Genomic DNA, 16,275 nt, shown 5'->3' with positions numbered 1-16,275 from the left:
TAGTTTTAAGTAAAATCCTACTAGCTTATTGAACTGATTTTTATTAAATCACATTCAGCAAATCCATAAGCTGCGGAGAGAGCTGGTTGCATCACAGGAAAAAGTTGCTACCCTCACCTCTCAACTTTCAGCAAATGTAAGTCACTTTTGATTTCTTTAATGTTACAACAGATTTTTATATAGTAAAATGGAATAATTTTAGTAACACACTTACAAACTTTGTGTCCAAAATTACACAGACTTAAGTCACTGAATAGTGGGATTCATATAAAGTTAAACTTTTCTGCATACTCAGTAATAAAATGTCTACATGAATAGACGTGAAATCACAGTGTGGTTAAATGGCTTCTAGTTTCTCATAAACGTGGAAAAAATAGTATTAGCTGTAAAGGTTGCTTCTTTTTCTCGTTTCTTATTTTTATCTCTCTTCATATACAAAGGTACTTCAAAGAGCTCATGGAAAGATTTGTATTATCTTTTAATTCTATTTTTCCACAGACTTTTTGAAGCACCCTCGTGTAAGTCTCTCTCAAGTCACGATAAAGTAGGTGTTGTTAGAGTGTGGTTTTGGAAGAGAAAATACTCATGTGTCCTGCCTACTTCAGGTCATTGTTGAACAATTAATTAAGCATCCAATTAATTCTAAAAGATAAACTTAGGCCCAAATATAGATAGCTTAGGTACACTGCAGATGAGACATTGTTCTCAGAAAACCTTGGCAGCCTGCTCATAGTAGTTTAGAAGGATACACTTGTACTGTTGCCAGAGCAGCCCAGGTTGGCAAAAAGGATGACACTGAAGACCATCCATTATATTCACATTTATTGAATATCGCTCAATGTGCCAGGGAGCACTCAGAGTAGATGCAGAGCATGCGGCATTGTGCCCAGTCCTAAGCAATAATAGTGTAAGAAGCAACAGTGAGGGGTAAGGAAACGCCTGCTGTTTTCCCATATGTCCTGCCACCTCCCTCCCCGTTGTTCCTGTGCTCAGTTCTGCTGTGTAGCTGTGAGTCTGCTCCCTGCCTCACCAGCCCCACCTCTCTGCTCCTCCATTGACTTTTTCTATTTCCAAGACAAAGCCTGACATATCAAGAGTGTGCAGGTACAGGCCCCCAGTGTTTGACTTAAATAAGAGACATTTTAAGAATAAAATCTTTGTGTAGTATAAATTCCACAGAATGCAAATCATTTTACTCACAATGTATTCATTTTAACACTGTATTTGAATTGATTTTTATGGTTTCAAATTTGGGAGAATCAAACGAATTTTGGATTGATTATATTTTTTTATAGATGTTGTTAGGGGATTCCTAAAAATAATAGCAGGGTTTAGAGAATTGTTTAGGCAATACTGGAAAATAGCAGTAGTATTTAACGTAAATTTTATTTCTAAGAGTAACTTAAAGAGGTAGTTCAGAGGCAACTGTAAATCTTATAATATAGGCTACACATGTAGTAGTATAAAACACGCCTATCTAGGTTCCTGGCTTTGTACCCAGCAGACATAGAACAGTGTAAATGCCGGAAACACACTGGGTTGTGTTTATCTGTAATAAGGAAGGCTAAATGACAGATCCTGTTCATTAGGTTGTCAGGATAATTGCAGATGTCTTGAATGATTACTCGAGGCTTTGTTTTATTTTGTAAATGTCTCTTAGTTGGCCTCATCATTTAATTCAGATATTGAAATAATAAATGTTTGCTAGTCATAATGGAATATGGGCTGATACACAGTAATTAAAAAAAAAACTTTCCATTTTAAAAGCAATAAGTGCTGTTGTATTAAAAAGAAAAAGCGAAACTAAAAAACTGTTTAATAAGAAATGTTTGTTTGTTTTTCCCCGTGAAACACTCATTCCAACTCATGGTTATTTTTTTGTGTGTATCTTTTCAACATTTTTCTATCATATGCCCATGTATACATATATACAATAGACACTTGCAAAGGCTTATACACTACACACATACACACACAGGAGGAACCAAATTCTAACATAGGGGAACAGTACTGGGGGTCAGCTTTGCCATTATTTGGAAATGGAAGGGAAATGGAAAAAAAAAATGTGCAATGTCTCCCTAGGGTGATGAAAATGAAAAAAATAAAAGAAACACAGAATTATAGGAAGCAGTGCCAAATACATGATTTTGTGCTAGTCTTTGTGTTAGTTTAAAAAGTGTTAGACTTGGAAAAAATGCCCAAATTTCTCCAGCAACCCCTCTCCCTGCGAGCTATATCTAAGCTATCATTAGTAGTACTTTTTGCTCACAGATGGGAGTCTAGTATATATCCTATTTCTCATGCTCCTTTTTTTTTTTTTTAACTTTGTAACGTACTTTAGAAATCTTGTCAAATCACCTCAGATCCACACAAAAACCTGTACATGGTGGGTACAATGTTTTAATAGCCAAAAAACCAGGAAACCACCAAAATATCCCTTAATAGGTTAATGGCTAAACAAACTCTGATACATCCATACCATGGAATATACTCAGCAATACAAACAAATGAACTATTAATACATTCTATAACTTGATGGATGTTGAGGGCATTATGCTGAGTGAAAATTTTCTTTTTTTTTTTTCCCCTTAATTTTATTTTGTCGATATACAATGTGGTTGATTATTGTGGCCCATTACCGAAACCTCCCTCCCTCCTTCCTCTCCTCCCTCCCACCCAACATTGTCCTTTCTGTTTGCTTGTCGTATCAACTTCAAGGAACTGTAGTTGTTATGTCTTCTTCTCCCCATTTTTTGTTTGTTTGGTTGGTTGGTTGGTTTTGTGTGTGTGTGTGTGTGTGTGTGTGTGTGTGTGTGTGTGTGTGTGTGAATTTATTTATTTATTTTTAGCTCCCACCAATAAGTGAGAACATGTGATATTTCTTTCTGAGCCTGACTCGTTTCACTTAATATAATTCTCTTAAGGTCCATCCATGTTGTTGCAAATGGCAGTATTTCATTCTTTTTTATAGCAGAGTAGTATTCCATTGTGTAGATATACCACATTTTCCGTATCCACTCATCCGATGATGGACATTTGGGACATTACATCCACTCATTGATGATGTAATGCCGGAAACACAACCTAGTGTGTTTCCGGCATTACAACTCTTGGCTATTGTAAAGAGTGCTGCGATGAACACTGGGGAACAGGTATACCTTTGACTTGATGATTTCCACTCCTCTGGGTATATTCCCAGCAGTGCAATAGCTGGGTCATATGGTAGATCTATCTGCAATTGTTTGAGGAATCTCCATACCATTTTCCATAGAGGCTGCACCATTTTGCAGTCCCACCAACAACGTATGAGAGTTCCTTTTTCTCCGCAACCTCGCCAGCATTTATCGTTCAGAGTCTTTTGGATTTTAGCCATCCTAACTGGGGTTAGATGGTATCTCAGTGTGGTTTTGATTTGTATTTCCCGGATGCTGAGTGATGTTGAGCATTTTTTCATATGTCTGTTGGTCATTTGTATATCTTCCTTAGAGAAATGCCTACTTAGCTCTTTTGCCCATTTTTTAATTGGGTTGCTTGTTTTTTTCTTGTAAAGTTGTTTGAGTTCCTTGTATATTCTGGATATTAATCAAATGTGACCAATTTCAAAAGGGCCATTTCCATAACATTCCAGAAATGTCAAAATTATAGAAATGAAGAACAATTTAGTAATTGCTAGGGCTTAGGGATGGTGTAGAGGGGTAGTGTGCCTATAAAGGGATAGCAAAAAGGAGATCTTTGTGCTGATGGAATAGTTTTGTATGTTCATTGAAGTGGTCATTAAATGAATCTACATATGTGAATCTATATATGTATACCAGTATTGAATTCCTGGTTTTGATATTATGACATACTGATGTAAGATGTAATCATTGGGGGAAACTGGATGAAGGGACTTCTGTGTACTATCTTTGCAACTTCTTGTGAATATATAATTATTTCACATTAAAAAATAAAACAACTAAAGATCTACCATAATTTTTTGAAAAGATGTTTATTTTTTGGTTTCCTAAGTGTTACAACCTGATTCCACTATTTACTGTTCCTTTATTTGGTGATGACATGGATTGTTAAAACTTTTTACTATTAGAAAAATTTATTCGCTGAAAATGTCAAAAGATGAAAGTTAAAGATGTGTTCAGGTAATAAAGATATGTATTATCTTCTACCTTGTTAACTTTGTTAACTAATGCAGTTTATTAAAATTCACTTTTAGACTAAATGTTACAGTATCTAAGAATTTATATAAATGGATACATGTATAAATGATCATAAAACAAATTTAATGTCACTTCTACTTTAAACATTTTTTAATAGTATCATTATAACTACAAGGGATGGAGTCTTGTATATTTATGTCCATAAGGGAATAATCTCTCCTTTACATATTCAAGAATTTGAATTACTCCTAAATCACTTATTAACTACAAATCACCTTGAACTCATTCATTCTCTTTAGTGCTTGGTTTATAATGTCACTTTAGATTTTGTAGACCATAATGAGCCATCAAAAGATTTCATGAATACTTGATTCTTACTCAGTTCTAAGAAATGTTGTATTTAAATTTCATTCAGAGTTTGTTTCATTTTATTTCATCTAAGTTAATATCTGTTGATGTATATAATATATATGTATATTTTTAACCTATACATATAAATTGATCATAGGGACTGAATAAAATTATTTCTAAATAAAAATTGATTATAGGGACTGAATAAAATTATTTCTAAATAAAATTATAATTCATTCAATGTAAGTCAAGGTCAAAGTTTCTTTTAAGACATGCAATTCTTATTTGGAAGTAGTGATAAGCCTTTATTTATTAATTTGTTCAGACTACAAGTAAACTTTCTACCTTCTGATTAAATAGGAGTGTGATCTCCACAGTAAGTATTATTGTATAGAAATGTAATAACTGTACAATTTATAAGGACAAATTTCAATAAATTTGGTTCTATGAAAAATATCATTAACTGTTTTTTAAAAAAATATTTAGTAATCATTTTAAATATCTGGCTATTCATTTTTACTAATCATATGAATTAATCTATCAGGACGTAAATGACTTTTCTTAATTTGTGGTATTGTTAATTAATATATAACATGTTTGAACCTGGTATGAATATATTTATATAGAGTCCACACAGTAATCCATGTTTTACTTTTTTAAAATTTGAAACATATCTGCTTCTCTACTAAAATGCTTTCTTTCCTCTTTGTTAAGAGGGACAATGGTAAGTCAGAAAGGTGTCAGGTCAGCTCACCTTTCATTTGATAGACAGAGTAGAGCCTCCATTCAGTAGAATGTATATTAAGCCTTCCCTCCCTCTGAACGTAGTTGCTCTGAACAAAGCTGTATAAAACCACAGAGAAACTGTTTGTAAAGCTGATATTACTAGTATGTCTTTAGAAAGAAGAGAAGGTATATTGGCAAGTGCCATTGCCTGGTCTTCCCTGAATCAATACCCCATGAACAAACAGCAAGAAAACAGGAGCCCCACAAGGAAAGGCAACTGCAGATTCATGGTTACATCGTACAATAAGCCAGGTACACTCAGGCCTCTCGCCCACAACTTTATGCAGCCAAGTCAGGTGGGATGCACTTGTTTGCTTTTTAATATAATTTCTTTATAAATCTCAATCCTTAGATAATTTGGAAATAGGCACTAAGGCTAGTCATTACTAAAATTTTTCAAAGACATTACTGAATAAATATGTAACAAAACAAAAGGTATTTTTACTTTTTTGTCTTTCAGCAGTTAAGTCTTTTTACTGAAAATCTCCTGGTTATTATTTTATTTAAAATTGTGTCCTACTTCTAGTTCTATTTAATATTTTTGTATAGTTTACACTTAACTCTTGCTTTTCTCCATCACCTCTAAAAGAAAAACTATTTTGCGCATGTTAACAATGACAAACACCAAATGAACGATTTTATACAGTGTGAAAGAAATGTGACTCCTTACCTGTATTTCAGAATCATTTAGTTCAATTTACTAATCTTCAAATGTAAAGTTTTATGATATACATCTCATATTGATATATAAATATATAAATCTATGCATAGAATATTTTTTACTTGTTTGATGGACTGTCACTCATTCTATGGGAATAAATACAATGTAGGAATTTTTTGGGGGGGGCATTTTATATGATATTTCATCTTATTGTTTAGCACCACAATAAAACAGTATGTATTAAAAATATCTCCTCTTAACTAATAGTTAGTCTTGTCTATTTTATTACCTTGACAGACTTCATCTAACACAAGTCAGGGAATATTCATCATCACATTAATTCAGTTTTACTTTAGCTTGAAAATTATGCATCTGCTAAAAGAAAAATCAGAACGAGGTAAACAGTGAATAGCAATCTCCCTGAAAACCCATAATTTTTTAGAAACTCATAGTTTTTCAGACAAGATACTTTGTCTTACAGTTCAATCAGTTTACTTTCTATTTTCTCTCCATTAAGGCGATAAAGATTATTATTGGTAGAAAAATTTCCCTTTATTTTCCTCTTTTACTCCTTCTTCATTTACTCCATTTGGAGAGAAATTTAAACTTTTATTACTTCCAAAGTAACAAAGTTAATCTGATAAACTAAGCCAAGGTGACATAAATTAAAAACAATATTTTGCTAACATAATTTTAACATACTTTTTATTGAAAAGAACATGCCTCAAATTAAAATGTTATTTAGTAACAAGTTAAAACTTTTAATAAAATGCATCTTTACAGAGATTAGAAACTGATATTCTAATGGGAAATATATTGTAGTTATTATAGATATAAAATGTAAGCGATACAGTTTATATGGTGTATTCTTTACAATCCTGATTTCTCTACCATATTTTTAATTCCTATTAAGCTGGTAAAATAAGCACAAAGGGTAAAGTGAAATAATTTCCTCCAAGTTTATGTATTTAAGGACTCACAGTCCAATAATTAAACCTTACATTTCTCCACTTTGGGAAAATTAAAATTTTGCAATATTGAGTAAACCCTTACATTTCATTTAGTAAATATTAATAGAGGTTTTCTGTTAGGATTTTCCTTATTTTAAAAGAAAACAAGCAATTTTAGTTTTAGGTTTTAGTAATCCATTTTATGGTTAGAGTGAGATTATTTCTAATAGCCTAAACTGGAATCAGCCCAAATGACCATCATGAGCAATATATTATAGATTCACATACAGGAATGCTTTACAGCAAAAACTAACTTCTGCTACATACCACAAAGATGAATCTCAAAAACAATGTTAAGCAAAAGAAAACAGTCACGAAAAAGTCATGCCTTGTGATTACACTTGGAAGGTTTTTAAAATAGGCAAAATTAAAACATACGAATTTAGGAATGCAGGCTTAGGTGTAAAAAGTATTTTAAAAAGCAGGAAAATAATTGCAGAAGTTACAACAGTGGTTATCTGTGGGTAAGGGAGAGGAAACAATGATGAAAGAGGATCAAGGGAGGGCTTCTAGGGTCTTGAAATGTCCTATTTCTTGACTCGACTGGTGAGAGCATGAACGTTCACTATGTGATAAATCAGTGAGCTGTACCTTTTCATTTTTCTATCTTTTATGTATGTATGTTTTTTTCACAGGTAAAAAAAAAAAGTTAATGTATAAGAGAAATTGGAACATAGCCTTAACTATTTCTGAGGGTGCTAAGTCATATGTCATGACATTCCTTGTCAGTGAAAATATTTTAAACTATAAAATATTACTTCCATTTTTTACAGTGTTATTTATCCAATTATATGTGCTAAAAAAAACCTTGGCAGGTGTATAATTCTCAAGGGGATGTATCTGAGTGTGTGAAAGGGAAAGGGTGGAGGGAGAGAAAGTATACAGGGGTGAGAGAGAGAATAAATAGTTGTGCTGATAGATTAAGTTTGGTAGAAGTATCCTCTACAAATTATTTTTCTCCATATTGCAGTGTCAAGTAAAGAAAGGAAGCCCAGGATGAGTTCAGAATTAGGAGCAAAGACACCTTGGTATCATGATGCTAATGGAAGGGACTTGTACATTCTAGCTGTTACTAATAATGGAATAAAGTTGCAAAGTCCTAATTCTTAGGACTCTTGTGATCTGTTTGATAGTAGATGTCTCAGCATTTCAGCTCTGCTACAGCTAGAAGGAGATGTATTTTGAGTTCTTTCATTCCCTTCCCTCAAACAAATCAATCTTTTGCCAAGGATTACCAACTTCTGCCCCATATATAGTTTATTATAGATTTAGATTGTAAAATATTCAATCCTTACTTTTTTTAGGGCCACAAAATGATTATATCAGCTTGAGATAATGTATCTACCTAAGCTATGATGAGAGATTGAAGTACCTCTTTATACTTAATACTCTGGTTTCAAGCTCTTGCATAATGGCAAGTCAGTAGAATCTGGCCTAATTTAGAGTTGTAATAAGATTGTCAAATACTTCTTAATCATAAGAGTTATAGTTATGTACTGCAATATATAATTCTCGAAATTTAAAACCCCAAAGCCACAAAAGCTTATGTTAAATAAAATATGACTGAATATTATTTCTAGCTGGTATAGCTATACTTCCTTAGTTGAAGGGAATATAAAGTAGGAAGAAAAGCCCTTTTATTGAAAAGAGTTTGGAAAGTGAAGAAAACTCTTTTCGATTGAATTCTTTGAAGGAAGAAAAAGAGGAAAGAATGTTATAGCTGTCAGTCGATGTCTGACACTTGAAGGAGAGTATCAGTACAATAGAAGAGCTAACAATATCTTCAAAGGTCATCATGGAAGTATAAAAATGAGGAACACTTGTCCATTGTCTATTTCAGTGACCTCCTTTTGGGCTTTAAATCTAAAAGCTTGGCAGCTCAGAAACTTATTCAGTATTTTGGGTGTCAAATCTCTCCATGATGTACAAGTCAGAAGGTGTTATTATTTGCAAAATACCATCCTTTTTTAAATGTCAAGAGACTGGAATATTGATATTAAGAAGCCAAAGTTTAGAAATAATAAATGAATATTTGTGTTTAAGAAGAGTCACCATTGAGAGCTAACCATGGTGGTCATAGTATTTTAAGTTAGAACTTCTGAAATTAAGCATTTTATTAAATGAAGAGTTTTCGGTCATCCACATGGGATTCTGACATTTAAGCTATGCTTCTTCCATTTTGTTCACAGGCTCACCTTGTAGCTGCTTTTGAAAAGAGTTTAGGGAATATGACTGGCCGATTGCAAAGTCTAACCATGACAGCGGAACAAAAGGTATGTTCAGAAATTGCCACTGGGGCTTGAAAGAAGACAGCAAGTTGCATAGGATTCTTAAATAATACCTGAGATGCAGCTCCTTAAAAATAGCACTACAGAGCATTCATTCTATACTAAATGAGAACAATAAGATAATACCTTTTCTTTTTTTTTTTGCATTTTAACTTGACTTATGATTAGATTAATTCGTATTGGAACACACACACATGCACAAACACACACAGTTCTTTTAGGCAGTCTATTATTTTACTTTTGACTGTCTTACTTTACTTTTGGGACTATTAAAAGAATACCAAATGTTAAGAAAGAGAAACAGTTGTGTAAGAGAGAGTTAGAATATTCTAGGAGCAAATCATTATGCAGTTGAAAAAATTGTACTCTGACAAGAATTTTCACAAATGTGTGATCCATAGTCCCAGTTACAGACCATGGCTGTAGGCTGAGACACCCAGGAAGGATGCCTAAAAAAGATGTCAGGACTCTACAAAGTAAGGGGGTTCTGGTTACAGTGTCTATGAGACAAGAGACAATCCTGTATAATTTTGGAGTAACAAGAACTAGTTGCCATCTGGGGATGCTGTCTTTGAAGTTCTTTATGTTACATCAAGAGCTTTCAAATGAACCTGAAGAATTTTATGGTGTGGAAGAAGGAATACTAAAAATAAAGAAACAATTTAGATCACAAAGGCAGATGTATTACAAAGATTCATGCTGCCTAGAGAAAGTCTGATCACTTTCCCTATGCTGACCAGTTGAGTTAATTCTCTGCTCTTAGTCCAGTAGCCTTAACCTCTTTGGATGAATGTCAGAGACAGGTGAAACCTCTGAAATTGTGTGGAAAATTTTGTAAAAACTGCTTATATGCATAATATGGGCAAGTGTCCAGAGTTCTCATCCAATTCTCAGAGATTCATGATCTAAAAACTTTTAGATATTTTCAGAATCTGTTTCTATTTGTGTCTGTAGAGATGGCTTCAATTTTGCCTTTAGCTACTGTAAGGTACATCATTAGCTTTACAAAATAAGCATGTATTTCCAAATTTTGTCAGTTTCAAAAGTTAAAAAAAAAATGAATGAACAGTCCAATTAAATTAAAAGAGAAATGCTAATATTCCTATAATTGCCTGGTGTAACTAGCAAACTGTATTCTAATTTATTCTCCTATTTCATAAATTTCCCCTGCCCACAAAAGAGAATAATTTCTACTCCTGTCAAACAGCTAATACATTCCTTTTGAGCTCATAAATTTTATCTTTTTTTGGTATAGTTTGCCTCTTCACTATGTAACATAAGAACCCAGCAAATACTTGTAGAATTATGGTCCTTTCAGGGCAGCTGGGTGAGAAAGAATATCAGCATCGGAACCCAGTAATCCTGAGTGTGAATCCAGGCTGTGTCTCTTGAGAGCTGTGTAATCTTGAACAAATTTAACTTTTCTGAACCTCAAATCCATCATTTTAAAAGTGGGAATGATAATAACTACTTTGTATGATCATCATGAAGGGTGAGATCAACATGGGGTGGGCAATCAAGAAATGTTACCTGCCTTTACATTTCTCTCTTTTTCCCTTAAAAAACATAAGATAAACCACATTCAACACTGGGCATATGCCAGGCATATGCTGGAAATGGGGTGAGTATTTAAGACTCAATATCTTTAAGAAATCAAAATTAATAGAACTTTTTGCCCCCCCACAATAATATTTGTAAGTAAATTTTCTCATAGAAGCTAGAAAAATATACAGGTATGTTAATTTATAATGCCTATGAATAATGCCTGAATATTTAAAAAATACATCTCCATAACACAAGGAATTTTATAATTGTGTGTGCATTATCCTTAAAATGACATTGCCAAAATTATAAGATTTTCTCAAAAGATATCATGACGTCTGAAATTGCCCTTACCTCTTTTAACTGAAGATAAAATAATTCCTCTTCTAGTTGGAAACTGTACATGCACAACAGTGTTGGTAAACTGGTTTATTAACCTGATATTATAACTTGCCTATTTCCAAAGTTGTTTTGAGAAGCCTGTAAAATTAATTACAGTATGATATGGCACAATTCAGTGACAGAATCTAAAACTAGTAGAACATATATAACAAAATACCAGAGCCTAGATAATTACTACCACAAGCACTGAACTGAATTGAATTGAATGTCAAGGAAACTAAGTCACAAAGGGAGATTGCCTGGTGTGTTTCATTCTCATTTTCTGACCAGAAGAACATGTTTTAGATTTAAGAGACAAACTTTCTGGCATTGAATTCAAGGACGAATTTATTGCAAAGGTTCTTAAATTGGGGTCATGGAATAACAAAAGACAAAATCGCTGTTCAAATAGACATTTCTCTAAAAGCTGAGGGCATAACATTTAATCATATTTCAGTAAAGGCATTTCTTCAGGGAGCTGAGATAAAAGGGTATATTGCTCTCTGGTGATCCAACAATCCTAGAAAAAGCTTGCGGAATACATAGAGGAGGTTTTTAAACTCTTTTCCTGGAGTTCCAAGGCTTATTTGTCCATTTACTCATTTATCGAATTTATATTTAATTTCTACTGTGTAAGAACAAAACAGTATAGGTTGATCAATCTATCTAATCTACGGATATAGATATCTACTGGAATATAAACTCCATGAGGGATATTATTATTATTATTATTATTATTATTATTATATCATGGAGTTTATATTCCTCATATATATGTATATATTCCTCGTGGATTATATTTTAGTAGGTGACAGATGATAAAAAAAAATACTTAAAACATATAGGATTTCGATAAGCACCATTGGAAAAAGTAAAGCTAAGAATACGGATATTGGGAAAGTGAGGTGGGAAGCTAACACATGAAAAAACAAAGGCCAAGATGGTTACATGTTCATGATTACTTACTTAAGAAATAAATAACTAAATTAAAACTCAAATCCCAGTCTTCTGGCTTCAGGGTGTGATCTTCAGCAATCACATGGCATTAATAGCCTGAAACTATATAAAAATTTTAGTTCCATTTATAGATTGAAATAATTCCCTTGAATAGTGTCCTAACAATTTTCCTTGTTTCCAGATGCCAAATAACACTGACTCTCTTGCCAAATTTGTGTGCCAGAATGCTGCTTTTATACACTTACAGCCTGCTAAGGAAGAAAAGACATGTATGAATAACTCAGAAGGCAGAAAATTTTTGCACCATTAGAAATATAATAGTACAATGCCATGAGCGTTCCCAGGAGAACCATTGCATCTTCATGCTGGTTATAGAGTACAGGTGGCACAGAGGTGCTCCTCAGGCATTGGGAGATTGGAGAGGGTTATTAAGGAGAAATGTAGGAATGTATGTCATGGAAGAAGGAACAGCATGAGCATGAGCAGCAAGGAGGAAAATTACAGGAAACGCTAAAGAAAACTAGGGAATGTGGGGCAAATATATATAATTTTCACCATTTCAAAACCTTGAAAATGGGGAAATATGAAGCCAAATCTTTCAAAATAGATAATGTGGAAGCTAAAAATGTAGTTGAATTGGGTCTTTACATTAATGTCTTCCAGTTTACCTTAAGATATTTGTCATCTGGAAGTGTTTTTAAAGACGTATCACTACAGTCAGACAATGCATCCATTAATCTTTCAGGGCATGGACTAATGTAAATCCATAATTTTCAAATTATTTACATGACTGGGATTTGGTAAATCTAATTCATCTGAACCTAGATGCATTAGGGATGGCCAGATTCTTCGGCTGAAAAAGTAGCAAGACTTCAAGACAAACACAAAGGAGGATGGGAGGGGAGTGAGAGAGTTCAAGGAAACTACAGCTGCGTAGTGTGAGATTAATAGAGTGTAAATGTGAGGAAGCAAAAGACAGATTTAGTGAAAAACTTGAAGAGCCTTGTCTAGAAGGTCAAGTTTATGAGATTTGTTGCCAAGCTTGTGGGATTCTCAACAAGGCCTGTATCAGTGAGAAATTTGGGAAGAGGTCAGATACAGTTAGGAAATTAGGTTGGAAAGAACACCAGGCAAGTCTAGTACTACAACACAATATTTAAACATTTTATTTTTGAAGCATTTCAGGTCTGACCTTGATAACTTGGTTAGCCTCAGAGACATGTACAAAACTGGTAGATGAGATATTGACTTCATCCAACTTCTTTTACCAAGAAACTTTCATAGAAAACTAGAATCTTACATGGTTAGCAGGTGATGGTTCATTGAAGCGAAATGAAATTTTAGTTTGGTTCTCAGGTTTTAAAATACCTGCCACTTTTAGAGAGCAGACGTCAACAAAATATGAACTGATCATCTTATTCCCCATATCCTTTGCAGAGTTATCCTAGCCCGAATCTTCTCTTTGGTATCTAATGAGGAAAGGAGGAAACTGGAAACTACTGCATTGGAGCAGTAGACTTTAAATCCATGTCTTGATGACATTTGCGTTTATTAGGTTTTTTGCTGAAGGAATAATAGGGATTCTTAAAACTTAAGCATCTTCTGTTGGTCAACTTCAAAATAAAAAGACTATATGAAAATACTTTAGATCATCTAGGGATTGTATAGTCAGCAAACTCTGAAACTTATTTCTAATCAGATTTTTTATCCAAACTCCCCACCATGAAAAACAAAAAAAGAAATTTATAATTGTGCCTGGAGGCAACATTGCAATTTCCATGCTTTATAGAAACCTTAGAAAAACATAGCTTAAAAAACAAATGTGAACAACTAACCATAACTATGAAGGAAAAAACTTGAATACTAGAAATAAGCTATTGAAAACAATTTCTATGTCCTAGTCAGGTTTTTATTTTAAAATGCTTTATGTTCATCTCTATAATACTACTGGAAAACAAAAAGGAAAACCTGATTTCATTGCAATACAAAGGATATCATTCCACTAATTTAGCCACCTTGAGACTCTCTGTTACAGTAAATAATAAAGTTGCTGACATTTTTATATGGCACCCCACTCCCTAAGTGATCAAACACCCTTTTGTAAAAAAAAAGATGTATGAGTAAAGTTGAAGTTTTATATTATTCTTTGAATAGGAGAAACATCTGTTTAACATAGACCAGAATATTTCAACAAAACCATCCCAACATTTACTGAGATCATAAATCAGGTGAAAAGTTCTATTCTTCAACAACTAAATAAGCCAAATGCATTAAACAATCTGAAAGCACACAGAAGAGATGTTACATTTTTTTTTCTGACAGGAAAAAAGAGGCTTGACTAGTATGGAGACATTTCACCATGGTCTTTAAGGGTGAGGAAGGATATGTAAAGCAAAGAGAAAAATCATAAGAAAAATCATATGAAAAAGCTCAGAAAAAGAGATGGTTGTAGCTTGAGTGACAGGGTGAGAAAAGATCTCACTAATTGAAATTAGAAGGAAAGAAGGAATTTTTGCAGATATGGAGAGATAACCAGTGCAAGCTTGAATAGATTATGTCAGTCAATACAGAATTAGCTATTTCTTAAAGACTATGAAATATTTTATAGTTATTTACTTACAAAGTTTTCCTAAAGAACTACTAAGAATTTGGATGAACTCATTTTTTCATAGATGTGATTTTCCCAAATTATATTGTAAATATATTTCTAACCTAGTTATTCTTCCTTTGGGCTTACTGTGCCTACTGACTAACAACTAACTTGCCCATATCTCTGGTTTTTAAGAAGCTACTTAATTTTAGAAAGTGATAATTTATCTACATCATACTAAAGAGAATATTCTGAAAAAGCAACATTTCCCAAACATTCCACTTTTAATCTTTTTAAAATGGTTCTAGAAGAGATTTCTCTAGAAAAGACTAAAGTTTTGAACAAGATATGTCAGCTAACTCAAAATTAAGCTCAATTTTTAGACATTTTCATGAGATTTTCTCATTGCAATTTTTCTCCTTTAAAGTCATACCTAATTGTTTTAACAGATTTTTAATCCATAATACATGCATCACTCATTTTAAAATCAAGGATAAAAATCTGATTTTAATTAAAATTTAATACATATTCTGGAGTTTATGATGTAAAATTAATATTTAAGTTATGCGATTTATTAATTATGCACTGTAGGTATCCTTTTAAAATAAATTTCTGGTAAAAGCAGAATGAATTGACAGGAAATATTTTGTCTTGAGGGATTTATTTTTAATGGAAAATATATTGAATTTTGGTGAACTTATCTATTACTAGTTGGGCAAAGGACAGAATATAGAAGTTGGAGAGACTGAAAAATTATGATAAATTGGGTCTTGACATTGGAAATTTTTTGTAAATATGATATTTTTCATTTATGATAAATAAATGCAAATGGCTACAGTCAAGTATTTGAAGACCCATCTATACTTTTAGGAAGTTGCTATTAATTTATATTATGAGATTCTTTGATAAATAAACCATTAAAATCTGTAAGAGGGTTTGTTTGTTTTTTAAATCTAACTATCTTCTCTCAGGAATATGTCAGATATCCAATGAAAATAGGATATGAAATGCCAGATATCTATCCAAAACTTGGATATCATTTCAATTAGTGTTGTCTATTTTTTTTTTTAAGTATCTCAAGTTAGAATAGTCACTGGACATTCGCATGTATGAAGCATTTACCTGAAAAAGTAGTTGTCAGTAATCCTTACCTTTTTTATAATATATTCTGGGAATAAGGATAAAATGTTTGGCTTTCTCCCAAATATGCTAGAGAAAATGATGAATGACAAATCATGACTAAGGAATTCTCTCTCTAAGGGCTGACAAGGATCTAATTTTTAGGATGACGTCAACATCACGAAGGATACCTCTTGACATTGAGCTTATGATGGAAATATTGTCTATGCTGAAACAGCACTCCGTTCCTTTTTCTTTTTATTCTTTTTATGGTTATCTTATCTTCCTCATAAAGAGTCATTTATATTGAAATAATTCATTTTTTTTTTTTTTTTTGTCTTTTTGTGACCGGCCATACCGCGCTCAGCCAGTGAGCACACCGGCTATCCTTATATAGGATCCAAACCCGCAGAGGGAGCACTGCTGCGCTCCCAGC

The 16,275-nt window shown here is 32.9% G+C and overlaps 1 protein-coding gene across 2 annotated transcripts in view; it reads left to right on the top strand.

Annotated features, from left to right (window-relative positions):
- Positions 1–16,275, top strand: part of NAV3 (neuron navigator 3) — a 371,530-nt gene that overhangs the window by 307,328 nt on the left and 47,927 nt on the right. For both annotated transcript variants that reach the window (XM_063074984.1, XM_063074983.1), the window contains exons 22-23: positions 59–136; positions 9,152–9,235. In XM_063074984.1, the coding sequence (XP_062931054.1) occupies positions 59–136; positions 9,152–9,235 (162 nt within the window). The remainder of the gene's footprint in view (positions 1–58; positions 137–9,151; positions 9,236–16,275) is intronic.

Source organism: Cynocephalus volans, chromosome 12 (genome assembly GCF_027409185.1).
Source record: "Cynocephalus volans isolate mCynVol1 chromosome 12, mCynVol1.pri, whole genome shotgun sequence".
NCBI classification, from domain to species: Eukaryota; Metazoa; Chordata; class Mammalia; order Dermoptera; family Cynocephalidae; genus Cynocephalus; species Cynocephalus volans.
The sequence above is the reverse complement of the archived record's forward strand: the minus strand, read 5'-3'. Positions and strand labels throughout refer to the sequence as shown.